Here is a 27,898-nt window from a genome sequence, read left to right as displayed (position 1 = left end):
CATCTGGCTGGCCACTTTGAGAACTCAGTGTTGGACAAAATGGGCCTTTTGTCTGATACCACAGTTCTCTTCATGTAAGCTTTCCATGGACATACCTAGGGACCCTCGGTGGCATGAATACTGCCTCACAAGTACTTCTCTGGGAGCAGAGCAGCACTTATACCACACCTCAGATGACCTTTGTCTGGATTTAGGAATGTAGCGTAACAGAGTCTTTTATGTTCGCTTTTATCAGCACCGCACTTTTAGGTTCTTTTTGAACTATATGTTTTTTGTGGGGCTCTGCTGCCATTTTTGCTCCATTTTAATATCAGTGTTGGTTTGTTGTTGCTATGTATTTTTAAATCAGTTTGCCATAAGCTGCCTTGTGGGGTCTAGAAATGGAGAGGCTGGGAATAAACCCTCTTGATAAATAACACATATACAGATGGTAAAGACTGCCTGAGTCTGATTACGGTGAAACCCAAAAGTGGATGCAAGAGCTATTTAAAGAAGAAGGTATATTTCTCCCTGTTTTTGGAACAGAAAGCTGGTTGCCTGCAGAATTTATGGTCTGTGCTAAATCTTGGATGATCTTCTCTGTTGCAGGCTGTCAGGGACATGTCAGGGACCAAGGCAACAGCAGTGCATGTAGTTATAGGCTTAAGGCATATCTATATATCTATATCTATGCTATCTATATCTACGCTATCTCTATCTATCTCTATCTCTATCTCTATCTCTATCTCTATCTCTATCTCTATCTCTATCTCTATCTCTATCTCTCTACCTATAAACTGCTGCTGACACCCTGCTATAGGTGGGTGTGAGTGGGTGAGATGGGGTTAGCTTTTATTGACACCTTGAAGCACACTAGTGTTCAAATTATTATTATTAGTATTATTCTCTGCCACCGACCCCCAACAGCCCTAAGCCATTTGTATCAATTTCCTATGCCTTCAAGGATGGGGATATGCCTGTCATTTTTTGATAAAATGATTGTTTCCTGCCCTGACCCCATGAGATAAGATGGACTATAAATAAAATGAAGCAAATTGCTTGCAATCAGCTAGCTTGACCTTCTGAAGAAATAAAAGTCACATCTCAAAAAAGCTTCAAGTGTAGCTGTGTTAACCATTTAAATCTATTTTAGCAATTGGAGCAGACACATTTAAAATCACCCACTGCTTTCCACTGTCAAAACTAAGCAGTACAACCAGACCACAATGCTGGCGACAAAGGCCCTAATTGGGATAATTTTTCCACATGAGGTGGACCTGTGGAACGGTTAATAGTTTTTGGTTAAAAGTTTTACTATAAAAGGTCAACAGACATATTGTACACTAAAGCTGGAGCTGATCTCATTATTGGATGGACAAAACAAAAACTTGCTATACAAACAAGTCTGTTATTTGTGATAGGGGCACCCATGCAAGTATAACCTAAGGATTAACACAGAGAAGTAACATGATTGGACCATGGGTAGAGCAAAGTGTGCAACATTCCCTCGGCCAAAAAAACCCCTAACCAACCAAGTAAAAGTTGCTAAAGGGAAAACACATGGGTCAAATTACTTTACTGTTTTCTTACTTCTGGAAATGAAATAGTTGGACATAGGCTTCAGATACTGGACAGATGTTCTAAGTTAATATAAAGAAAATGTTCCTGCACAATTTTTCATTCTCTGTACTTACATTGTATAGCTGAGTAAACTGTTTAGAATGGGGGGGGGGCAGTCTGGATTATATCCATGGGTCCCTTCCAGGCCTGAGATCTTGTATCTGTGGGGTTAGAACAGGGGTCAGCAACCTTTTTCAGCTGTGGGCCAGTCCACCATCCCTCAGACCATGTGATGGGCTGGACTGTATTTTTTTTTGGGGGGGGGGAATGAACAAATTCCTATGTCCCACAAATAATCCAGAGATGCATTTTAAATAAAAGGGCACATTCTACTCATGTAAAAACACGCTGATTCTCGGACTGTCCACGGGCTGGATTGAGAAGGTGATTGGGCCGCATCCGGCCCCCGGGCCTTAGGTTGCCTACTCCTGAGTTAGAATATGTAAGATGAAACCTGTTGAACCAGTTAAACCAGTTCCTTTGTTAGCTCAGCTAAATGTTCATCACCAGCATCTTAAAGAGTGAGTTCTGTTGTCATGGAGACAAATGGGTGGGTCTTTTCCCACCTCACCTGACTGGATGCCACATCCTCTTAGGATTGAAAACAATAGGTAAAGAGGGGCTGTGAAAGAGTTTTGGCTAACGCTGGTAGCTGGAGACACAGAGGCTTGGTCTCTGCTGGACTCAAAAGCTGTGGCTTGGGGATCCCCCTGGGAACCTAATGAGGAGGCAAGATCTGTTGGTGAGTTTATGCTGCAAACCCTTCTATACCCATCCTATGCTCAGGTTGTATATATACTGTATGTGTAAATAAAGACATCACAGTCTCCATTGAGCTTCTTTCCTGAAACTGGAAACCTGGGTAAGCATTGGGTAAGTCTCCTGCCATTTGGAGATTGGGGTGAACAATACCAATTGCGAATTTAACACCTCCTCCTACTTAGTTTTTGAAAACAGTAAACATATTTTATTTTAAAAAGTGGGGTAGGAAAATGGAATCTACTTAAGGTACAGGGAAAGAGTAAAGAGTTAAACCATGACAGGAGCCACTTGGCCTACACAGCATCAAAAGCATATTTGTTCCTTAAAATACTGTAGCACATGGAAATGTTGTTTGTGGGGATCAATTGTCCTCCTTGCCAGAATAGAAATTCTAATATTTTTCTAGAATAGTTTCAGAGGAGATTGGTTGAGGTACAACTATAGCAGCCTTTGCCAACTTGGTGGCTTCCAGAGGTGTTAGATGACAATTTCCACCCCATTTGATGGAAGTTTTTATTATTCTTATGATACTTTTTCTTTTGCAGGTAACAACAAAGGGTAACCAACTTCAGCCTGGAAACCTGGAAAGTCACAGGAGAGATGCATACATATGTAAGATGGGTAAGTATAATCCGATACATTCATTTTACAATATATTCTAATCATGAAGTCCAGATTTCTTTTTATGTGCAGGTAAAGAATCTTGTAGATTATTGGTAAAGTCCCAGCATATTGCATAGAAGTGCTCTGCAGAATTTTGCCTTTAATTACACAAAGCTTGTGGGTTCTTTTTTCGGCGATCACCAGTCTGCAAATCTTTGTACCATAATGCAAGAGTCAATTTTAATGTCTTCCATTTTTGTGTTGCAGAAATTCTGGCAGCCGCCAGCATCCAAGTAATAGCTCTTTTGAAGGAAACTGCTTCATATTATTATCCCACATATTTAATAAATAAATAAATAAATGTGTGATGTTGCTTTAATCTGAAACTTAAATATGTTTGACATTTCTGCAAACATCTCTTTCATGGACATTCCCACCATAAAGGGAAAAAAGTTCCCTTTTGAGCACAATACCCTCCAACAGAACTGAGAAGGTTGAGAGTTTATGTGTGAGATCTGAACAGGAGTTTGGTGCCATCTGTATAATATTGTACTTTCAAAGAGCATTCTTGGATATAAGCAGATATTGACATGAAGGGTTTACTTGAGCAAATACCATTCCACATAGTCTTCAGTGTTGAAATTAAGGTCTCTCTCCTATGCAGTTTTCAGGCCAACTAATTGGCCGGTAGTTGTGTAATAATTCATTATACTATACATGGTAGAGATCAAGCCTCTTCCTACATGCCATTGGTTTAAGAGTATAAATTCAAATTTAGTTAACGGTCTGGTGGCTTGTGCAATTAAAGCATTATCTGCTAAATAAGTGGGAGAACGGTATTTATTGTAACCAGTAGAGTCCCAAGTCACCTGTATTTATTGTTAGTTGTTCTTTGGATATTGGTTTATCATTAGCATAAAAACTACAAAGTCTAAATAAATGTTTTTTCTTCCATAATAGGATGAGATTTCACGGAGCTGGATCTTGGACTTGGGTGTGAAAGCCAAGTGATATTAAAGGTGAACACAGAGGAGATAGACATCACTGCCACCTTTTCCGTATTGTGTTCTTTTTATATGGGTTACGGTATTTTATCTAAAATTGTTTTGGAAATTCGGGAGTACCCATATTTTATTTTATATCATTTAGTCTTTGAGGTCAATCCATTTCTTATTTGTTTTAGTGATGATAAAATTACATTGACATCGTTGGAATGCATTGTGACATAAGGCTAGGTGTGGTAGCCCCTATTCACTCCCTTGATTTCTTGTAAAAAAATAATAATAATAGCCAGCCTGGACCATGTTTTTTTTTTTTTTTTTTTTACACAAACACAAACTTTTAAAGTATCATTTACCATTTCTTGAGTCAATTGGGTGGAAGTCAAATTAGAAGCAATTGGGAAGGATATAAAATTTTAGGTATTATCATCATTTGAATAAACACAGTTATGAAGTTGAAAGATGTAGTTTATCCCATCAACCCAAGGCTCCTAACTTTTTGTAAGAGTATAATTTAAAATGTATAATTTATTCAATTTATATGGGATTTTTACCCCTAAAAATTAGTCCTACAATGTGGAATAGGTGTTTGCTGAAGCTTAATTTGCTCCATTGGGCCTATATTGTGGTACATGATTCATGATTTATTGAGATTGGTTTGAAGGCCTGCCATTTTTTCAAACTGACCTAATTCTGATTTTAGCATTGGTGAGGTGTCCAGTGGATTAGTTAACATGCAAATCATGTCATCAGCATAAATGCTCTTCATCCTTTCCTCAATCACTGCTAATATGAGGGTTGAGTTGCAGTGAAATTGCTAAAGGTTCTAGAGAAAAGGGAAAGAACAGTGAGGACAGAATATACTGTATCATTTATCTTGCATCTGATGGACAACATGGTTCAAAGCATCTGGAGGGCACTAGGATGGTAAAGGCTGGGCTATAGTATCAATTTTGAAACCATCTTCTGCCCCTCGCCTGGTCAGAGAACATTCTAGGGCCTTTTTAACATTCTGGTAGGTTTTATTACATTCTATGCTAGGAATGTGCTGCTCTTTTTCAGTTAGTGTGTCTAGGATTTGGGAATCATTCTGAAATGTCGGCCAAATTATCACTTGTTTTGCGGGGAAATAACATTTTCCCAGCAATAAATAGCTTTTCTTGTTGTTGCTGGTAAAGAAAAAAAGAAAGGAAAGTGTTTCTTCTTCCAGACAGCATGTCAATTGCAGCAGCGTGCTTGGTGTGGAATGTGGTTCTGGCATGTCAGAAGCACTTTTTGGTTAATGTCAGTGATGTCACTGGTGACAAGCACCACTCTCCCCCACCCCCTGGTGGTACTTTTAAAGTTGTTGTTGTTGTTGTTTTAAAAAAACATGTTTCTTTTTTAAAAAAATCTTTTCAGGAGTTAAAGGTCTTTAATGAGATTTCCTTCTGTAGCATAACAGCAGGAGTGCCAACTGCAGCCTTGTTAAATGTATAACGAGCTGGATGAACCCCATCAAGACTATTTCCTCCCCTGCAATATTGTCCTGACATTTCCTAATAAATTATAATCATAATAATATTCCCTCTAGACTGTGTGTTCCTCACCAATGCTGGAGTGCACAAACTTTGTTAAGTAAGTCAAAGAAAAACTCAAAATACAATACTCTAAAGTTGCAATCCAAAACACACTACAGAGTAAACATCATTGAACATATTTATTTAAATTTATATCCCACATTTTCTCCAAGGAGCTCAAGGTGGTACACACACTCCAGTTTATCCTCACAGCAATCCTGTTAAGTAGGTTAGGCTGAAAAACTGTGGCTGGCCCAAGGTCAGCCAGTAAGCTTCATGACTGAATGAGAATTCAAACACTGCTCTCTCATGTCCTACCTAGTCCAACACTTGAGGTGCCACACCACATTATTAGGACATTCTTTTGAGTCAATATATAATATATAGGGTTGTACCTAGGGACCTAGATGAAAAACGGCATTAAGAACATCGATTCCTGACAGTACGTGATATGCAATTTGCATTAAAAGGTCCTCTCTGCATTCTTCTAAAAAAAAAAAAAACCAACCTCAACAACTTACTTTGGCCCAAAACAATTAACAGATTCTGAAAATGCTTGCAATGTAGTTTATTTTCCCCCACACGTGCTTAGTTTGTTCAAATACTGAGTTCTTCTGTGGCTTATTTTATAGATCTTGTATTAAAGCCTATCTTATAACTCTGTTAATGTCGCTGGAGTGGGTTTGTTTGTTTTGATGAGTCATTCTGACAGGAGCATCAGGAGCCATTCTAGAACTGCTGGAACTGTGATCTTGAAGTAATGGCTTGAATCTAATCTTCCCTCATTAAAGCAGGTCTTTTAATAGACAGTCAGATTTAAAATGTACAGTTATAGGGGAAAACGGGTAATTCAGAAATAACATTCAGGCAGCTCACAATTTCAAATCGTTTAAAAGCTGTATTCTCTTAGGCGATTTGCTGCAGGAAAAGGTGTCTGAACTTCAGCAGAGTTAATTTCTAATAACCAGAACCCACTCCTTGTCCCTTTCAGGGACTTTCTGTGCGATATCAGCAGTAGCTGGCATTTTTCTTGGAAGCAAAAACAGTGGGGGGTTTTCTTTTAAGTTCCCAGGTCCAGCTAAGGAAATATGCGACGTTCCTTTCATTACCACTCACATCACAAAGCAGACCACAGGCAACACTGGTAGACAGGTAGCCCTTAACATAGAAATATATTCTCTGCCTCTCAAGACTGGAAAAGGACTTTCACCAAGACTTTAGCTGACTATTTATTAACAGCATTCATGTCCTGCCTTTCTGTCTCCATAGGAGGGTCTCTAGGTGGTTGTTAGTTCAAAATGCCACAAGGCTCTTTGTTGTTTAGGCCTCGGTATGTTGGTTTCTCCCACAGATATCATTGCTGTTGGCACTGACATTTAGAAGGTGGCTGCAGGAATGTCAAATCACCTATTTTATAATGTCTGTAATGTTAAAAGTGATTTGCCATCAACACTGTGTTTTGTGTTGTTCCTTCTATCCCCCCCCCCCACGCATCCTTTCTTCAGTTTTTTTTAGAATACGTAGACACAGAATTTAATGTACCAGTAAGCTGAAGGGAGGGCAGGGTTGTGAGAGGGGAAGCCACGGGAAATGGAGGCTGATTAACATATGTCACACATCACCAGCTTGTATAATTGGGAAGGGATGAGGGGAATTCTTTTAAACAAACAATAAAGGGTGGATACAGGGACGCAGGTGGCGCTGTGGTCTAAACCACAGAGCCTAGCGCTTGCCGATTGGAAGGTCGACAGTTCGAATCCCTGCGATGGGGTGAGCTCCCGTTGCTCAGTCCCAGCTCCTGCCAACCTAGCAGTTCGAAAGCACATCAAAGTGCAAGTAGATAAATAGGTACCACTCCAGTGGGAAGGTAAATGGCGTTTCTGTGCGCTGCTCTTGTTTCACCAGAAGCGGCTTAGTCATGCTGGCCACATGACCCGGAAGCTGTATGCCGGCTCCCTTGGCCAATAAAGCAAGATGAGTGCCACAACCTCAGAGTCGTTTGTGACTGGATTAACTGCCAGGGGTACTTTACCTTTACCTTTTTAAAGGGTGGATGAGACAGAAGTATTTTGTGATTTTCGTTTTTATAAATCTCATCCATGTCTGAGCTCTGGCGTCTTTCTTGACAGCTCAGTCGTTTCTGTACTTTTCTTCAGTGCTTAAATGCAGAACTCACCCAAGGCAAAACAGAGATGGTGTCCCTCCCTCCCCCAGTACCCAAGGCTGGCCGAGTTATTTTGACTCCTGAGGTAGAAAATCTCACAAAACACTTCTCCTCAGGAATAATATAAAATAACAATAAATTATTTATTGTCCTTTTGTAACTCTCACAATCGGCTGCCTGAGGTGGCTGCCTCACTCTGGCTTGCTGGAATGCAGAAACACATATTGATGAGCTAGTTTCTCCTTCCCCATAGCAGGTCTACGGCCTTTCCTATAACATGAATATTGCACAAAGGAGGATTTGCATGGATGACACACAGTTAGAAGCTATAGCATTACATTATAGAAAATGCCTTAAAAGCATTTGAAGACCTTGATGTTCCGGACATCCCCCCTTCCTTCCTTAGGGACAATCAGGTTTGACTTTTATGACCATTGTCTCAGTCCTGTCAACATCCTGATTCGCTTAAGGCCACAGGGCCAATTTCACAGGCAAGTCTCTGTAAATACTTAGCCAAGCCCTGGCAATTCTTTTTAAGTATCATGATGTTTTTATGTTTATATCACCCCAGTAAATCTCTTAATAAAGTATTGTGAGAATTGGGTCTTGAAGTTCTATTTGGTTCTTGTAACACGGGTGGGGCATGCCTTGCATTGACTGATCAACTGGATAAACTTGTAGTGCTTGATAAGAATCCAAAATTATTATTCAAGACCAGCCTTCTTCTTATGCAATATTTATCTCAAGTTTATTCTCTTCTGTTACTTAACTGACACAATGGATGTTTTCCCTAACATTTTAAGCTGTCCTAAAATTTACATTATGTGGCCTACCCCAATGCAAATGGTATGTCAGGAAGCATTCTGCTTAGACAAAGCCTCAGTGTCCCATTTATCTTAACAACAAAAATAACTAAAAATAAAATAAAATAAATAGTGAACACTCTGTTTGGGCTAATCAAGAACAGCAAGTAGCTTCTTCTTTCTTAGTGTAGCTTCTAATCCAGATCCATGTGCATATAAACCTGGCAGAAAACACCAAATGTTCCACATTTAGGACTGAAGGTTCCATGATGTTTTCCTTTTAAGCATGCTGGGAACATAGGAAGTAGCTTTCTGTCATGTCAGACAATTTGTCCATCTAGCCTAGCATTGCCTACTCTGGCAGTGGCTCTGCAGGGCAGATTCTTCCACATCACTTCCTACCTGACCTTTTAAGTGCAAGACACCAGGAACTGAACCAGGGACTTTCCCCACACAAAACTTGTGTTCTGCCACTGAGCTATGGTCCCTTCTTCTCCCCAGTATGTACGTCAGCTGGAAGTGTGGAAGCTGGCCTCAACAGACTTGTTTCCAGTAGGGATTTCTCAGTACTGAAAAGGAGGACTGCTGTGTGTTGCTTTAAGCTATGTTTAAATCCTTTTTTCTGTTAACGATGGCATGGGCATAGCTTGCTCTGTTCCACCTCCTTCTTGTTTTCTCTGTGCATCTCCTCCTCCATCTCTCAATCCACTTGCAGCTTTTTCCTCTCTTCTCATGATCACTTGCAAGTTTCTCTTTATTTCATATCTGTATCAATTTTTTATCTGGGCTGCCTCAATCCCAGGCTCAGTGAAATAGCTGTCCACTTTCCATCCAAATACATAGGGAGAACACTATTTTCTTACCTTTATATGTTGCTTTTCTTCCATCATGGAACGCATCATGTAATTCCTAGGTGGCTACCCATCCAAACCCTGACCAGACCCAGACATGCTTAGCTTCAGCAAAGTGGTTGCCCAGTGTGCCTCCAGAACATACCTTGGTTCCATGACCACATTCTCCTCCCCCTCCAGCATAACCCTGTTTGTCCCCAAAATTCATCAACTAGTTGAGTAAATTGGGCATTTGGATGGAGAAAAGGATATAGATAGATGGGAAACATTTAAACTAGTTAATGTCTGCAAGGCAAGCTTCTGTTATAGAGGAGCAGACTGATAGCAAAGTGGCAATCCTATACCAAAACTGTCCTGTGGCTGCACATTGTAAAGGGAGGCTGCAGAAACTTGTCCATCACTATGGATATTTGCATCAAAGCACTGTCAATAAGCTTTCAAGAAACCAGACTTTTCCAGAACACAGTTCTGCTTTTCAAAAATATATTTACATCTCATCTTTTCAGGATGTTCCATGCAGCTAAGCATTATAATAAATAAATATCTCTTCAGTTGAGAGGAACTAAAGTATTGTGTCCCTAGCCTTACCCATCCCTGGCTTTCAGGGGAGCCTCCCTGGAGTGGTCTAATTATTAAGAGTCAGTCTCAGAACTGTTGAGGAAATGAGTGTGTGCCTCCATTCTAAACAGCAAAACTTTTCCCTAGCTTACAGGGAAAGAGACCATTTTACCTGCTTTGTGGCCCAACATGTTCTGCTCCACTTTACCCCGCACCCTTCAAAGATGCAAGAAACAGCTGGATAGCTCTGTTGGCTAGAGTGTGGTGCTGATAACGCCAATGTTGCGGGTTCGATCCCTGTAAGGGACAGCTGCATATTCCTGCATTCCAGGGGGCTGGACTAGATGATCCCCAGGGTCCCTTCTAACTCAATGATTCTAAGAAAGCAGATTTCATGGAAGGCTACCAAGTTTCCACTCTGTGGGCACATCATTACAGTACCTGTTCATGTTGCTGGTTCAGTACGACTTTATGCAACTCAAAGTGTAGCTGGTGTGACCTCAGCAATGGTAGCAGTCTTTTCTCACATGGCATTCCTACAGCACTAATAGGAACTCTGCTGTGCAAACTGCACAACTCATCCAGGCTCACTCACACCTCTGTCAGTTGCACAATTAAGTGATGTGTTTGTATCAGATGAAGCCTCATGAGCTTGTGGTTTGCAGGGATTGAGTACACTGCATAATAAAATATTATATTCTCCAAATAATCCCAGGATGGATATTATGTAAGGTATCTGCCTGCACATAGATACCAGATAGTAGCAACAACAAAAACACACCCAGCTGTGGCATGGCACCATTGGGATCTGTATAGATAAGCTGCAACTTCCTCAGATGACAACAGGTGGCCTCTTATGAGTTTTTGTGAAAGAGTGGTACCTAAAGCCCAGAATACAGAATGTCTGCACATTAAACTATGAAAGCACACCATGTGCTGAGGTTAGCTCGTCCATAGCTCCCCAATGTGGTTGAAAATAAGGTTATATACACAAGGCCTAGAGTATCTATTTTCACTCATTTGACTTTTTATGTGGAAATACAGTATAAAGGTGCTCCAGTTTCCTTTTCTCACAGGAACAGCTCCTTATAAATCTAGGAGCTGATTTTTCTGTGTGATTTCACCAGTAGCTGTTTGCTAACTATGGAAGCGACTCCAGGAACAAGTTGCACCAATCTGTAAGCATCCCTCTGCCTTTTCACTTGAGAGGAGGGGAAGGGAGGGGAGGGCAGGGAGGGAAACACAGACACAGAAATCCAGACGTCTTTTAGAGTTTTATTGCTTCCATGATATGAATAAGTCACAAGTGACTTGGAGGCTCATACATCACACCACCTCTTTCTTAGCTAAAAAGAAAGTTCAAACAATAGAAACTGCACAATTTAATAAAACTATGCATATTTCAAGCACATTAACAGGGTGGGCCTCTTCACCATCCACCGCAATGTGGTTCAGTCCCTCTGTAGGATGGGCCAGCAGAGCTCACTCTAGTACTTTGTACTCCTTGAATGATATAGAAAGACTGTGTTTCTAAACTGTTGATGCCAGGGCAGGTGACTGATAGTGAATGGCATGAACAAGGGTCTCTCTTGCTGAGGCTCTGTGAGATCTGTAAAGCACGCCCCCAGCCTCTGTCCATAACAGCTGCAGCCTCACTAGGCTAGCAAAGGATTTGCTGTATTCCCACTGAAGCCTACAAAACAACTTGTAAAGTGAAGTTTCTGACTTTGAAGAAATAGTCACAAAAATGGAACAGGCATTTAGTAATTGTCACAAACAATTAAGTTTTCGCATAATTTCTGTAGGAAATGCCTGAAGGCAACTGTAAAGCTCCCAGCCATGATGATCAGACAAATGGTATACATCAGTGGGTAATTCCAGTGTAAACCACATTCCTTCAGAATCCAAGGCTAAGGGAAGTCAGGAAGCAGCAGAAGATCCTGCTATCTATCTCCTGTGCAACATCTTCCCCATCCCAAGGCATGCTATTGCTGGGTTACCTTGGGTAAATAACTCTCTCCCTGTTTCAGTTCAGCTATCTGCAAATTATAGAACTGCAACATTTAATCTATTAACTGGTTTGATTACTCAGTTAAAACACTGAAGAAGTGTCCAGATTAATTTGGCAGATTTTTTTTTTTAAAAAGTATTACATTTAATACAAATACTTGTAAGAACTAGTGATGCCAAGCATAATCTTAACAGAGGCATCATCCTTTCCCATCAAACAAGAGGGAATGCCTCTTCTAAGATGATTTCAGCAATGACATACATGTGCACTGAACAACGGAAGCATGATTTTATTTTATTTTTTGCTTCTGAACTATATACAAATCTGATTAATTGACTGAAACTCATATAATAAGCTTTCTTCTTAACTGGTGACAGCCCAACTAAAATTGGAATAATTGCAAATTTTACATGATTATTATGAAGTTGAAAGAAATAAGATTTGTAAAATATTAGGAATACTCAGTTTTCTTTTGCACGTGCAGTTGAGTTAACATTTGCCAATGAGCAATGTCTGTTTTTCTCCTCTGGGTAGCAACCTTGACTCAGAATGGAGGTGGATTGAGGGCATAGCCTCTGTGTATCAGTGATCCTTTCCTGACAAATGTTCCTCTTTTGCACATGTCGTAGGAACGGTACATGACTAATGGGTTAGAAAGTGCATGCACTTAGGGGCAGCAAATGCACTAAAATAGCATAGATTGGCAGGAAAGAGAGTTCAACCCACTTCTTATCACTCTACCATTACATCCAGAAAAGTGGCAGTGGCTCCATTTCCATTCTAAGAATCCACAAGTGTAGCTCTCTGGCCAGGACCCTGAGGTAACTGATCCAGGGCAGGATAATAAAATGGACTCAACACAGAGCACAGGAACTAACAACATTATCATCTTAATACCTTTTCAGCACATCACTCTTGATGGACTAATGTCATAGCCTTGCTTTCTGTGTGGCTTGATTGCCAATAGGAGACTTAGCACTGGTCAATATGGTGGAGGCCTGCTCCCCAATTCTACAACTCATTCACACTCTTTGGGCCTATCAGAACACACACATACCTCCCATCCAGGCTATGTACAGTGATGAATGAATGACATATTTTTCAGAAACTTCTATAATCTTGGAAATTTCTCATTGATTCATGTGGCTGAAATAGCTCTCCCAGGAACGCTGCAAACCCAGCTGCAGAAACTACGGAAGTGGAAGTTAACATGATTTGAGTACCAGTTCAAAGTGAACCAGTGTCACTTGGGGAAAACAGAGCATTTGGGGGCAATTATGCTCCACTCTTCTGGCCTGGGCAGCAATTCCAATTCAGTTTTGAATCTCACAAGAAAGCATTCAAGTAGGCAAAATTTGGATGGATATATATTTTTGCCTAGCTGTGTTGCTGGATGCTTAGCAAACCAGGTCTGACATTTCTGAAAACTATCAGGAGGTTAGTGGAGCAGATAAACAAATAATAGAGATGTATTCAAATGCACTAATTCCAATACAAGAAGGGCTGGCTACAAATTCAATACTTCACACTCCAGCTCATTACTCTCAGCCAACAAGGGCCAACAAACAAAGCAGCCATCCTCCCCTATGAGGAGCTGCCATTCAAGCCTGACACACTTTGATGCACATGCAAGGAAAACTGCACACTTGGGAAGCTCTGCCAGGCTCAACTCAACTCCTGCCCAGAGTATGTCAGCTTGTGCGTTTTGGGTCAGTAAAAGTTAAAAATGCCAACATTCAGGAAATGCTTTTACCTTAAGTAGTCCTACAGAGGTACAGGGTCAGTGGAGGCAGAGGTTAACTAGCCTGGGGACTTAAGTTAGCTCTTGTATCATTAACTAATTCCATAGCTATGCTCTTACCTTTCCAAATGACCCTGAAAAACAATTATGGAAATGCACACTCACATTGCAGAATACAGGGTAACACCACTGGCATACACAGAATAAACATTCTTCATGTCTATCTGCGTAACAAGAGTAGTTCAGATTCTCATATCCTCTCTGTGCAAGGAAAGGCAAGCCAATGATTTTAATGCACTGTTGAACCTCACGTCAATGCAAAATATATTGGTATTTTAGAAGAGGAGGGGTAAGAGCCCCTGAGGAAGCTTCTTGGGTGCACAGATCCCCAGACAAATTATGCCATTTGACCCTTCCCACTGTTTGGTCACTTTGCACAATATATTTCTAACCTTTCCAAAACAAATGGAACACACTTGTGCAAATAGTGCATCTGACACTTAGGGCACAGGAATACAAATACACCTCTCTGTCCCCTTTAAAAGGATGCAGAAGGATTTGGTAACAGACTGAGTTAAACACCTGACACATGGAAGCTAAAAATGGGGTAACTGCAGGCCAGGCAATTTCTATCAGTATCTCCAGAGGAGCTTAAACACTATCAAGGTAGTAACCACTTAAAATAGAATACAACCGAATGAGTGTAAAATTTCTGGCGCCATTAGTTGCTGAACACTGGTGAAACTTCATATTTTAGGACAATTTCTGACCTGATCCAAAAATAAATTATTCCCTCCCCAAGCAAAAAAACAAAAACAAAAAAGTACAGAACACTTCAGAACCATGATGCAGTTGCCACAGAAAACAAATATTTTGGGGTTTCTTCCAGCAGGGCCTGTGGCTAACCTACCAAACAGGTAGAAATCCCCCAGCACATTGAAGTGAGTTCTGTGAACAATGGCTAAAAATGCAGCCTGGTGAATGTTGGCAGCAGTGGCTGCTGCATGAGAAGCAGGGAGTCTGAAGATCCAATAGACCTCTAATTGCTCCATCTAGGGCAAAGTGAGGCCATAATACTTTTAAATTATAGCAGCACCAACAACAGACAATTCTTGGACGGATTCAAGCCCTGCAAAGGGGCTGTGGCTGTCACAGAGGCAGGCTAAGTGCAACACCAGGTCAGGTGTCCCATGGGGCTGGTGCACAGGCCAGGCTCCACTTGATATATTTAGTGTGATTCTCAAGAGTTTCTTTATATATATATATGCATGTATATATATAAAATAATGCATTGGACATTCAAACACTGCTGCCTCCGGCCTGGCTCCTGTTCCCATTTGGCACAATTTTGTTTTGTTTTACCACTCTGTTTGTTCTCTCCAGTGATATTCCATCTCAAGAACAAGATCCTCTTGCAGTTCCGAGTGTGCGACCTGCCCCCTCAGGCCAGTAGCCACTGCTCCCCTGTGAGCCCTGGTGCAGGCAGGCAGAGCAGGCCAGGGAGACTTTTCAAGGGCACCGTGTGTCTCTAAAAAGCCGGGATTCTTGCCAAGGACCTCTTGCTGCCCTTGTCCTCAGCTGTATGCATGTAGCTGTGCAATTCCGCACACTGGCTGCGCCTCCTCATATTCCACTGGTGAGGTCTGTGATTACTCGAGCTTTCACCAGCTTTCGTAGAAACTCCTTCTCCCGCTGTATATTGTGCGTCCAGGACTGCAGGGGGTGGGGAGTGGAAAAGGAAAGACAAAAAGTGAAGAAAAAGTCAATCACTGCCCCGTTTCAGGTTTGTAAAGCTCTATTGTTAGTCTCAGAGCTCTGATCACAGAGGCCAGATCAAGACTTTGCCCTATACAGGTGCATTTAAAGGCTTTTTGCTCTTGAGGCATCATTGTGACACTTAAAAAAAAAAAAAAGGAATAGCTGCTCAGCAGCCAGATGTCATGGTGTAGCATGATTTCTCTTAAATTAATCCAAAATCCTTTGCCATATTATTATTGCTATTATTTATTACCCCTGAAGGACCAGGTGCGTAACCTGGGAGTCATTTTGGACTCGCAGCTGTCCATGGAGGCGCAGGTCAATTCTGTGTCCTGGGCAGCTGTTTATCAGCTCCATCTGGTACGCAGGCTGAGACCCTACCTGCCTGAAGACTGTCTTGCCAGAGTGGTGCATGCTCTGGTTATCTCTCGCTTGGACTATTGCAATGCTCTGTTCGTGGGGCTACCTTTGAAGGTGACCTGGAAACTACAACTAACCCAGAATGTGGCAGCTAGACTGGTGACTGGGAGCGGCTGCCAAGACCACATAACATAGGTCTTGAAAGACCTACATTGGCTCCCAGTATGTTTCCGATCACAATTCAAAGTGTTGGTGCTGATCTTTAAAGCCCTAAATGGCCTCGGTCAAGTATACCTGAAGGAGCGTCTCCACCCCCATCATTCTACCCGGACACTGAGGTCCAGCGTCGAGGACCTTCTGGCGGTTCCCTCACTGCGAGAAGCCAAGTTACAGGGAACCAGGCAGAGGGTCTTCTTGGTAGTGGCACCCACCCTGTGGAACACCCTCCCACCAGATGTCAAAGAGAACAACAACTACCAGACTTTTAGAAGACATCTGAAGGCAGCCCTGTTTAGGGAAGCTTTTAATGTTTGATGGATTACTGTATTTTAATATTTTGTTGGAAGCCGCCCAACAAAATATTTAATATTATTCCCAAAAACATAACATGTTTTGCAATAAATGATCGGAAAATGTGCTGCAAAATGTGGGATAACACTTGCTTTAATGCAACATCATCTAACCTTCTCACAAACAAACCAGAATGAGTGGTTATTAAGTAGTCAACATTGTTTAATCACCCTGCAAACAAATCAGGATGAATGTTTCATAAACAAGTCATCTGGAAGCACAGGAGGAAACAAATATGACAACAGAGCCCTCTCAATCAAAGCAATGATCTAAAGGCTGGACTATCTATCTATATCAGAGAGAAGATGAGAGAAAGATATTCTGATTGGTTAGTGAAGAGTAGGTGTGCTGGATGAGGAAGTGTTGGAATTTACAAGCCTAATTGTTGTCAAAAAGTATCTGGTTTTAAATGTACTGTGGTAAAGTTTCTTATAATGTTTGTTAAAACATTTTATTGGTGTTTCTATTCTTTGAACACCACATCTAAATCTAAAGGTGAAAATATATAAAAGTCAGAATTACAAATTTGGGATTCAATTGCATTGCATTCCAACAGTTTCTGGAGGCACCTGCTGAAAGCAGCATAATGTCCTTTTCTATGGAAGTAATGTGATGATACAGAGCAATGCAGTGGTTTGTAGTTCTCCAGGAGCTGCTATTTTCTGGATCAGCCCCTATGATGAACACAGATGAATAAATAAAATAAACAGAGATCTTCATGCAGCGCACAAAACTGCAGCCAGACTATATTCTCACAGCCTCTCACTTCCAGCTCTTCTTGATTATGTCCTAACCAATCATTCAGATGCATCTTCAACTACACCTTCACCTGCAGAAACAATTGACATATATTCTATTAACATAGCCTGAAAACAATGAATGCAAATGCCTTTCCCTCAACCAAGAAAAGACATTCCTCTCCTGTCCTAGCACCCACAAATAGTGCATTACCAAGACTTCTTTCCTTTCATCTACTTCTTTATGGATGCTAGAAAGCAAACAGAAGCTGAGCTTGAGAATACTGGGAGCTGTACTGTATCTAATAGGTTAATCATGCAGAACATTTCAGAGATGGTTATTACTGGGCCATGAAGACAGCTAATCACTATCTCGTGCCGTGGCTGGCAAAGAGTGAGCAACAGAGGCAGAGCTGAGGTCATTGGTATGTAGACTCTGTTCTCCATAAGGCTAAGGAGAATCTGCCTAAAATCTCAGTCTTCTCTGAATCAGAGTTACACTTGCCAAGCAGGCATGCACTAACTACAGCTTGTTGCAAAGTGGTAAAGTTTGAGTAACAAATCCCAGAAGCTGCTTGTCTGAGTTAGTCAGTATCTTCATCCAATACCACAGTGACAAATTATTTGCCTCAGAGAGATACAAGCCTCCCTCTCTCTCTCTCTCTCTCTCTCTCTCTCTCTCTCTCTCTGTATATATGTGAAGTGGTATAGTCATGCTGGCCACATGACCTGGAAAGCTGTCTGTGGACAAACACTGGATCCCTCGACTTGAAGTAAGATGCACCCCATAGTCAAGTTTGACTGGACTTAACCATCCAGGGGTTCTTTCCTTTACTTATGCTCCCCAGCATAAACTGAGTCATATATACATGAATGCACTGTCACTATTCAAACATTATTAGTCTTCTAACAAATAGGCAAAATAAGCACATCATTAACCAGTATAATTGCAGTAAAACCTCTGATGTTAATACCCAATGCCCCCTTGTTTTACAAAGGAAATTAGGATGCACTGTTGGAAGGAGTGCAGAAATTCCCAAAGAGGGACTTGGGCAGATAGGCATCTTGCCCAACTGACAGAAACAGACAGCTGGAAAGTGAATGTCAAACAGTCTCAAACAGACATAGGGGCCAAGTTTAGAAAAGCTGCATATTACAAAAATCTTTATCCATGGGTCTCTGATCTTCCTCATCGTATCCACAGCCCCAATGTCATTCATTGACAGCTGCCTCTAATTATGAAACTTCTCTTTATTGTAATGGCAGAACACAAAGTAGCCTTCTCTTTTCTGCATCATATGTCATGGCCTCACACTGCCTGACCCAGCCTTTTGGCACATGATGAAGACTGATAAGTCACACCCAACGAGCCTTAGCGGTAGTGCTGGATATTTGCATTTAACATGTGGGATTCTGGGATATCATATGCAAATAAAATACAAATCCCCATGATCTATTTCACCCTGGTGAACATTCCACCATGCCAAGAGAGCTATGTACACTGATACCCATACTGAATATTACTGATACTGCATATCATTGCAACAAGCATCTGTTGTTTTAATATTAAGGGTAGCATGTTGAGCATCTACTTGTGGTACCACTGAAAAGGCTGCATTAGCTATGTCTGTCATTTGCCATAACAGTTGCTTCCCTAGCTAAAAGCTTTTCCAGGGATCTGGGAACAAAGTTGCAGTTGTTGATCTTGGTGAGACTATTTGCCACAAGTGAGCCCCTCACCTGCATCAAGAAACACAGCAAGGTGCCATGGTCCACATAAATAATTTTAGCTAAGTGTTGGGACATACCAATCTGAGGGGAAAAGAAGAGGCTCATCCCCGCTCCATCTATGGTTACCAATTATAGAAGAAAATCTTCTTACTGCAAATGGCTAATCAGGCAAATAAAACTGCATTCCTGCATTTAGCTAAGATTAGAAGAGTGAGGATAAGGTGGGAGTGATAAACTGAAACCCATGCTGTCCTTTCTGAGAAAGAAAGATGACCAAGTAGGCGGAGGCATTTGAAACACATTGGATATTGATGTCACTGGTGGAACTGAGCCTCCCATGAGAACATATATACTACAGAGGGAACTCCATCACAGGGATGTCCATTATTTGGACCATGTAATGAATGGGAAGCCATTCCAAAAAAGTAATTAACCCTACTTGGGATGCCTCAGACAACATGGTAGTATGAACCATTTCCCTCTTACTGCTAGTTATGACTTGGGATGAGTTACACTGGTCACAAATTCTGTTCAGGTGGCTTAGAAAGAGTGCATTGTCTACTTCAGCTTTCCCATCTGTCCTACAACCACACGTGGGTCATTTCCAGCCTGATTTCCTGCTACTGGTGGGGTTTCCTGTTACTCTTTGCAGTGAGGCAGAGCTGTCTGCAATCAAATGCATGTGCCAACAACAGCAGGGGTGTCAGGAGAATGTGTGGTTCAGTGGAACACAAAATTGATTTAGCTCCCTGGTTTCATGTTCTGTACCTCATTGGTCCTGTTCGCTAGGCTCTTGCTGCAGTGAACTGACTCCAGTTGTGGCAGATGACTTGAACTGATTAGAAGGATTTAGCCACGTGATGGTAACATACCCCAAACTCTCTTTTGTCAGTATAAGGAGCATAAACCCAGGGCTTCTACAGAAGAGCCATGCTGTCAGAACAATATTAGCCTCAGGCAACCCATGATTATTATTATTGGAACTGAGCCCTGGAGAAACATGCTTGTAGCCTGCTAGACAAACTCCTCAGCCCACTCCTTTCATGCTCCCCCTTTCCCAGTCTCCCATTTCCAATGAGGACTCTGAACTGTTCTCAGTTGTGCAAACAAACCTGCTGAAGGTCTGAGGGGATGGCAGAAATTACAGATTTCTGTGTTTTCCAGCCAGAATGCTCCACGTGGTGTAAAAAATCTCTTCCTGCTCTCTGGGGATCAAGATAGGATTTCCTCTGTTTACAGTCTTGATTGGACTGCCTGATATTGTGTTCTGTCAGTGGTAACAGGAGCAATGGGAGATGATAGAAATCTGCTCTGCAAAACAAAAGGTGAAGTGCCTTCCTTGGAATTCTGGGTGCACTCACTGTAAGCAAGCGTGAAAGTGTGTGGGCTGGGGCAAGGGGAACAATAGGAGGGGCCAACGTAACATGAACTCAGTAACTGTCCCTTCATTTCCATTTTTATTTAGTTATCTATATAGCCTTTAGAAACTGTCTTGAATATGTGCAAATGAAGAATATCCACTTCCTCTTTTATATAAGGTACTGCCTCCATGTACAAATAGCAAATGGAGAACTGTGCCAGGTTTGATCATGATGCGTGATAAACCAACTCAACAGGAGGAAAAGCTGCCCAGCTACAGCCAATTAGCCTCACTGCAGTTGCTGGACCCCTGTTATCAGACATACTTATCTTGATGACCAGCACACCAAAATCCCATAAAGATTAAATCGCAGGAGGAAAACCTATAAGAAGACAGCCCCTGTTGCTTAAGAATGGCAGGCTAGGAGGGTCGTTTCCTGAAATGCCCTGATACTAATGCATTTGCCACCTGACAGAAAGCCAGCCATATGTCCAGGAAACTGTGCTGCTGCCTTGCAGCGGTAAAAGCTCCCTATTGACCATCTGTGGACACCCAACTCTACCTTCCCCTCCCCTGAGGTTAAGTAGCTCTTTTCTGGCTAATGAGCCACACGCAGGATCATACCTGCCAAGTTATTTTGTGCTGAACTTAGTATTTAATCTCCACTTTCTTTTCCTGCATGTCTCTTGTATGGAAGTTTCAACCAGGGACATTTTTCAAGTCCACATAGGGAAGCATAATCTGCAGCTATGGGAGGGGGGGTGGAGAGTGGCCAGAGGCAAGGGATCTTAGGGTCTCTGGACATCTAATACAGAGGAAAAAGTGAATTTTGGCAGAGGTGTGAAATGCTGAATCTGCTGAAATTCCTTCTTCCACACAAACATTTACAAGTTCTGTATGTGTTTACCCTCAGCTCTACAGCTGAGGAAGGGAAAGAGAAATGACACTCTTAATCAAGTCATATTCTTGAATTAAAAACCTGGGGGTTCACCTGGATAATTTATTTGAAGACATTGATGGGCATTACTCAGCATACCTACTCTTTGGTTCTTCTTGTCTTTTATAGATCAATATTTAGCTAAAATATTTACTAAAAAATAAACCCAAATGAGCAAAATGGGACTTACTTCTTGTCAAAATGGCTGTATGGTTAAACTAGGGCACTCTAGGCCTCTCTATATTGCCCTTGGGCCTCTCCCCATGCCCTGTCCTTCATTGGCCCTGCTCTACCCCTCCGTTTGCCTGGCTGGAATGCGCCTTTGAAGAGTGATAATGCCTCTAACTTGCCTGGATGGAAAAATGCATGTGCAGAAATGCCTAGATTTTGCTTGGCCTCAGTCTAGCCCAGAGGTTTTCAACCTTTTTGAGTCCACGGCTCCCTTGACCAGCTACATTTTTTTCTGTGGCTCCCCTATGGGGAAACACACTCCAAACCTCAGAAATCCAGTTATTTCAACCCTTGCCTGCAGATCCAGCAGCCCTTTTTGAACACCCTCTGTTGTGGAGTGTTCCCTCAGCATCCTCTCCTCTCCTCTCCCGTCTCCTTGGGAGTCCTGTGGGCAGCCACCGTGGCCACTCTGGTCTCTGAGCTACCCCCCACACACCCCAAAGAGAGGTGACTCCTCACATTGCCCCATAGGAGCCTGGGAAGAGGATGCCTCCAGCCTTAGCAGCCCAATGGAGACTGGCAGAAGGTGAATGTGAGGCCACCTATTTACTCACCTTGGGAGGTAGCAGTGGCAGCAGCAGGAGCTGCTGGGCCTGCATGGCGGAAAGGCAGAAAGTGCTGGGCCTGCATGGCGGAAAGGCAGAAAGTGCCCCTTCAGCACCGGGCACTAAGCTCCCAGGCACACAGCAAGCACAAGAAAGGCCAACATGGCACCTGCCTGCCCGCCCACCTGGCCTCCCACTTGTCTGTCCATTTCCAACAGCAAGAGCTGACAGACCGGCTGGCTGGGCTCCCTCATCCACTTGCTTGCTTATTCTGAGGCTGCCTCCGCTCCTGGCAACCAGCAGCTTAGAGCCAGGGCTGCTACAACGAACAGCCGCACAGCTGAGGCAGAGACGTAGGAGGGCATCAGAGGAGGGAGGGAAGGAAAGAGGGACAGAGGCCTCTTTTTCTGCGGTACCCCTGACTGTCATTCAAGGCACACTGGTTGAAAACCCCTGGTCCAAGGGCAAGAGTCACAACTGTTGCTACACCCATTTTTTGCCTCTAGCAATGCTCACCACTGACATGCACACTCTGGAAGGTTGTCCATGAGGTAATGTAGCCTTTGGGTTGAAAAAACATTTCCCACCCCTTGGACTACAGTTTTAATGCAGTGAGGAGCTGACACTTGACTGCTCAAATGATGTTAGTTAGATGTGAGCAAGTAACTTTACACCAAGATTAAACTAGATCTGGGTAGGAGGAATCAATTCTCCTATTGAGAGCTCTTGAGATTCAGCTTGATTCTGCCCCCATGTGGCTGGCAAAGGATGTGCCTTAGGAACAAGAAATACTACTATTGATTGGGAACCATGGTACTGTACTGCTTTTTAAAAACCGCTTTCTATAGTGGGGAATGCATTCAAAAGGGCACTTTTAGCTATATAAATTACAACTGCAAGAGTGTTTAAAAATGCAAATTCTACCTTCAAGTTATGCCAAAAGTCTGCAATCCCCCAAAATTGCATTAGAAAAATGTGGCATATTTCTATATTTTTCTAATTTGACTGCTCTATTATTGTGGTAGAAGTATTTAAAATTCTGAATTATTCATTTCCACCCAGAGAATTCCCCAGGGAATTATCAAAATCAGAGAAGCAACAGATTATGTACGCAGAAGGACAAACTGGGGAGAAGATGAGGGATGATGACACTAGAATCTGTAGGGAAGCTATTGCTTCACCCTGATTATTAGAAACACTACTCAGACCCTTTCTGGCTTTTAAGAATGTTATCAACAAGCATGGTTAATGGCCAGTGATGATGAGAGTTGAAGTTCAGCAACATCTAGAGGGTCAGAGGTTCCCCACACCTGCTATAAAGGATCATTTATGCTAGTCTGTTTTTTTACTAAGGAGATGAAAAAAGCCAAAAAGCAGAAAGTGTGTGTGTGTGTGTATGTGTGTGTGTGTTTGTAGCTGAAGAGACAGATAGATAAAAGGTGTGGTGAGTGGGTGGGGTGGGGGGAAGAGAATGAACCACATCAGTCATCACTGCAGCCACCTAAAAATGTACTATCCTTTTGCAGATCACGATGCCTCAACCCTTTGCCTCCCAAAAGTGACCGTGACCCTTCTTTCAGCCAGTGCTGTTTCTTGCATTCCCAGAGCTATTCACCAGGAAGGCTTGAAGAGCAGCCATGCTGCCAGACCATAAGTCATTAGGCCAGGTTTATATAATGTTTTGAAAGGAGTTTCGCTCTTCATATTTACCAGCAATTACAGGGATTCACTGTGGATAACAATGTGGCACATATTCTCTCATACTTCTTTAACTAATAGTGACACAAGAAAAAAACCCCAACCCCAGTATTGTTGGTCTGTTTCTCATCACATTAACATTTGAACATTATGGCATAGACTCAACACTAGCTCTGTCCCTCCCAGTTCTTCCAGTAAATGTATTTGCATACCTTTGTATGTTTCCTGTGATTTGCCTCCCTTTCAGAAACTAAGAGTTATATGTTTAGTTTTGATGATGTGTAGGCAGCGGCGTAGCGTGAGTTGTCAGCACCCGGGGCAACGCAAGTAATTTGCGCCCCCTAACCCGGGGCAAGGCAAGTAATTTGCGCCCCCCCAACCCCTAACCTGCGAGTTGCCGCTGGCGCTGCCGCGCAAACAACGCTGCTTGCCCGGAGGAGGATGGAGGCAGAAGCAGCCGCCGCCTGTGGCTGGGCCGAGGGGATGGCGTCGGCGGCAGGGTGCAGAGGCTGCCCGTGCCCGGCCAGGCGTCGGTGGTGGCGTCGGCGCTGCTGCAGCGGCTGCTCCTCCTGCGAGCAGTGAGCGGAGCGCAGCCACAGTGACGGCGGGGGGCGCACGCGCTAGGGCGCAAGGCTGGCGGTGGCGGCGGGGAGCCCGGCGGAGGAAGGAACTTGTCCCTTCCCTCTGGACTCGCGCCCCCCCAGATGTTGCGCCCGGCGCGGTCGGCACCCCTGGCACCCCCACGCTACGCCACTGTGTGTAGGCAAACTAAGGCCCAGGGGCCAGATCCAGTCCAATCGCCTTCTAAATCCAGCCCACGGACAGTACGGGAATCAGAATGTTTTTCCATGAGTAGAATGTGTCCTTTTATTTAAAATGTATCTCTGGGTTATTTGTGGGGCATAGGAATTCATTCATTTCCCCCAAAAAATATAGTCCAGTCCCCCACAAGGGCTGAGGACAGTGGGCCGTCCCCCTGCTGAAAAAGTTTGCTGACCACTGATCTAAAGCTAAAATGTAAGGGTCAACCTAAATGTAATGAAAGCAGTTCCCAATGGTTAAGCACAGAACTATCCCAGTAATGAAAAAGAGATCATATTTTTTTAAAAAAACAGAAGAGGCTGATGGATGAGAGAATCTGCTTTTGTTGATAGTTGGATACCTAAGTCACAGAGCACACCCACTGAAATCAAGCAACAAATTAGTCAACCCTGTATCTTTTACAGTGGTACCTCAGGTTAAGTACTTAATTCATTCCGGAGGTCCGTACTTAACCTGAAACTGTTCTTAACCTAAAGCACCACTTTAGCTAATGGGGCCTCCTGCTGCTGCTGCGCCACCGGAGCATGATTTCTGTTCTCATAATGACACAAAGTTCTTAACCTGAAGCACTATTTCTGGGTTAGCGGAGTCTGTAACCTGAAGCGTATGTAACCTGAAACGTATGTAACCCGAGGTACCACAGTATTACCGATTTGGAAACTATTTTGAGCAATGGAAGAGTTGCATATTCGTTTTTTAAATAAAATTAATATAATACTTTTTTTAAAAAAAACTTCCCCCATGGTTTACCTCCTTTCAGCCCCCTTCCCTAGGAATATTTTCTCGTATCTACTGTCACATCTGGTGTTAGAGCTCAGGCTGGGAGAAATGTGTTTGCAGAGAGCAGCTGATCAGGATGCAAGTTCTGTACTCCTGAGCTACACCCTGCCCTTTTCTTTGGAAATCAGATATCACCATCTATCTTTCTACATTACTAGGGTTGGCAAGTAAACACCCCCTGGGATAGGTGGGGTGCATGGGTGTGTGATTAAAGCCCCACTATCGAAATTACAGGTGACAACCTGCAGCATAGAGCCAACCTAATTTTACAAAGCCCTTGACACCTTTCCAAGTTGCCCTGTTTTTCCATCCTATCAGAATTCCTTCCTTCCTGTTCTTTCTCCCTATCTTTTCCTAGGTTCTTAAGAGTGTCTAACACCTTACTTTTAACAAATGGAAGAAGCAGTAACGTATTTTACTTGATAAAAAACAACAACAGATTTTAAAAGATCCTTTTCCTGTCTGGATAGCTTGGGAAAAAGACTTTCTTTTTCAGCTGTCTCGGAACAAACTGGCAGGTTTCTGCCATATGTATATGTCACAGTCACACTAAAGTCAGAGGGTGGTATTCAACTAGGCTTTATCTGGAGTAGACCCATTGAAATTAATGAATATACCTAAATTAGGTCTATGGATTTCATTATGTCTACTCTGAGTAAAATGGTAGTCGAATGCCATCCAACTAAAACAAATCCTTTGAATATTTATTTGACAATAACCCCATTATATTATAATTTTATGATGTTTAAATGCGTTTTTCTATACCACCATGGTATTTTTTAAGAGCTGGCAGTTCGGAAATATTCTTATAAATAAAAATCAAGCCTAGTGAGGTTCACTGCATAGGACTGGGAATTCTATGCATGGTGAAAACTGAAGCAAGGTCACCTTTATTTTGGATAAGTTAATCCAGGACACTTTTGTTTCTGGTTCTGCCCATTATAGTTTCTGGATTCACCCACTGCCCAAATGTGACTATAGAAGAAAAAAGGTTGCCCATCCCTGATCTAGACTACAGAAACTGGGGGGGAAATCACTGCAGAGGAGTGTTCTGGTGCAAGGAAAAAATGGCAAGGTTGTTCTTTGTAAATTATGTGGACATTTGTTGTAAAACAGGACTGAGTAACCTAGCTCATGGGCCTGATCTAGTACCACAAGCAAATTTTCCTGCCACACCTAGTCCCCACTGATCTTGGCAGTGGAAGAAAAAATAGAAATGTAGACAAAGCGCCGGAGTGGGTGGAGCTTAGCACCCTGATTGAATTGCAAATTGCCTTCTCCCTAGTCATCAGACTGATCATCTGATGAGCAGAAATGGGGAAATAACCCACCTCCTCAGCCAGTCAACAGGGTTCAGCAGAAGAACTGCCTCACCTTCATAAAGAGAACAGCTTTACAAGTAAAATAGCAAATAATTCTCATAATGAAGCATTTCTCTCTTTTTCAGTTAAATAGATTGTGTATGGAATATGTTTGGGACCAGTGTTGTACATTCAGCCTATACAACTGTGGATCAAACAGACTTCTACAGTATGTTCTATATAGTGGCCATACTGATAAGACAACATACTTCCAGTGTCACTCTGATTTTCTCCTTTTTTTCAAGAAGCAAGATGTTTCTCTATTACCTCCAGCAGCATTGTAAACAATGCCAGCTATGCCACCCTGCAGCAACTGGTATATGCATTCACATTCGCAATGTAATCTTTTAGTGTTATTTTTTTCTACTCAGAAAAAAATAACCCTAAAGTCCTGTCTGTGTAGTGTTTGCTTTTGGGTGGAGATGCTGTTGCCTAGTCATAGCTATACTAAAATTATGGATTCCTCAAGTATATTATCTTGACAAATATCATTTCTAGAGGAAAGAGGACTCAAAAGGGACTCAGGAGTGCTTTCCTTCTTGTCTGAATCTAGAGGAATCTAGAGTCATACATGGAAGACTCTAAACAGTTTCAAAATGACTAAGGAAGACCCTTCCACACTGTTGGTGAGGGTCATTTTGATTTTGAGCCTTACAAGGTGCTTGTTTAACAAAATTTTGCTATAGCCCTCATCAATCAGTTATGACTTCACTGATTGACTAAAAGCACTGAAAGGCGGGAGCAGGCTCATATCTCACAAAACAATTGTGTCAAATGGCACCTGAAATTTTGTTTCATAAGATTTGGTATACAAGCATTAAGGATTGGGCTCCCTGCCCAACAGAGCAGTACCCCCTGTACTCCCTCTCAGTGACCCTGAATATTAGATAAACACCTGTTTAAAAAACCCACACACACCTCAACCCTTTGGCTAAACAAAGTAGACAGAGTCTTTCACCAACAGCTTTATTTGCATAGGAATTGTGCACATTACCTTCAATGTAAGCACAATCTCTCAGCCAACTTTATGCTCATGAGGACCTAAGATGAAAGCTTGAATGTTCATATTTTTGGACCAAAACCAAGCACTTGCTCACATTTTAGATTTTCCAGTATTGGGAGTTATATATGAATTAGCTGTGGGAAAGGTAAAGACACAGCTGAGCTGATCACTGAGTCTTGGAAAGCCCCATGCATAGTGTTCCGCAAGCACCAATCAGCTAATTGTTGTGTTCTGCAAAGCCCTGTACACAGCATTTTGCAAGCGCCAGCAATTACCTTAAAGTCAGGGCTTGTGCAGCACTGTGCACCTAGCATCATACCATGGGGGTGTGGTAGATAACGATATGACCTTCT

The 27,898-nt window shown here is 42.4% G+C and overlaps 1 protein-coding gene and 1 long non-coding RNA gene across 10 annotated transcripts in view; one reads left to right on the top strand and one right to left on the bottom strand.

The window, feature by feature from the left end:
• The first annotated feature begins 761 nt into the window (after nt 1-761).
• LOC308587581 lies at nt 762-12,038 on the top strand. The gene is made up of 2 exons (XR_014008472.1): nt 762-2,982; nt 3,925-12,038. It is a non-coding gene; the product is annotated as an uncharacterized lncRNA (long non-coding RNA).
• ST3GAL3 (ST3 beta-galactoside alpha-2,3-sialyltransferase 3) overlaps nt 11,161-27,898 on the bottom strand; it is a 183,425-nt gene continuing 166,687 nt past the window's right edge. For 8 of the 9 annotated variants that reach the window (XM_081195244.1, XM_081195245.1, XM_081195247.1 and 5 more), the window contains one exon: nt 11,161-15,365. In XM_081195244.1, the coding sequence (XP_081051370.1) occupies nt 15,276-15,365 (90 nt within the window). In that variant the 3' untranslated portion in view covers nt 11,161-15,275. Of the gene's footprint in view, nt 15,366-19,920; nt 20,120-27,898 lie in introns of all 9 variants that reach the window. The other variant, XR_014008460.1, reaches the window with a different exon arrangement.

This window comes from Podarcis bocagei (genome assembly GCF_964188305.1).
Source record: "Podarcis bocagei genome assembly, chromosome: 5".
In the NCBI taxonomy this organism is placed as follows: Eukaryota; Metazoa; Chordata; class Lepidosauria; order Squamata; family Lacertidae; genus Podarcis; species Podarcis bocagei.
This window is presented reverse-complemented; position numbering and strand designations above follow the sequence as displayed.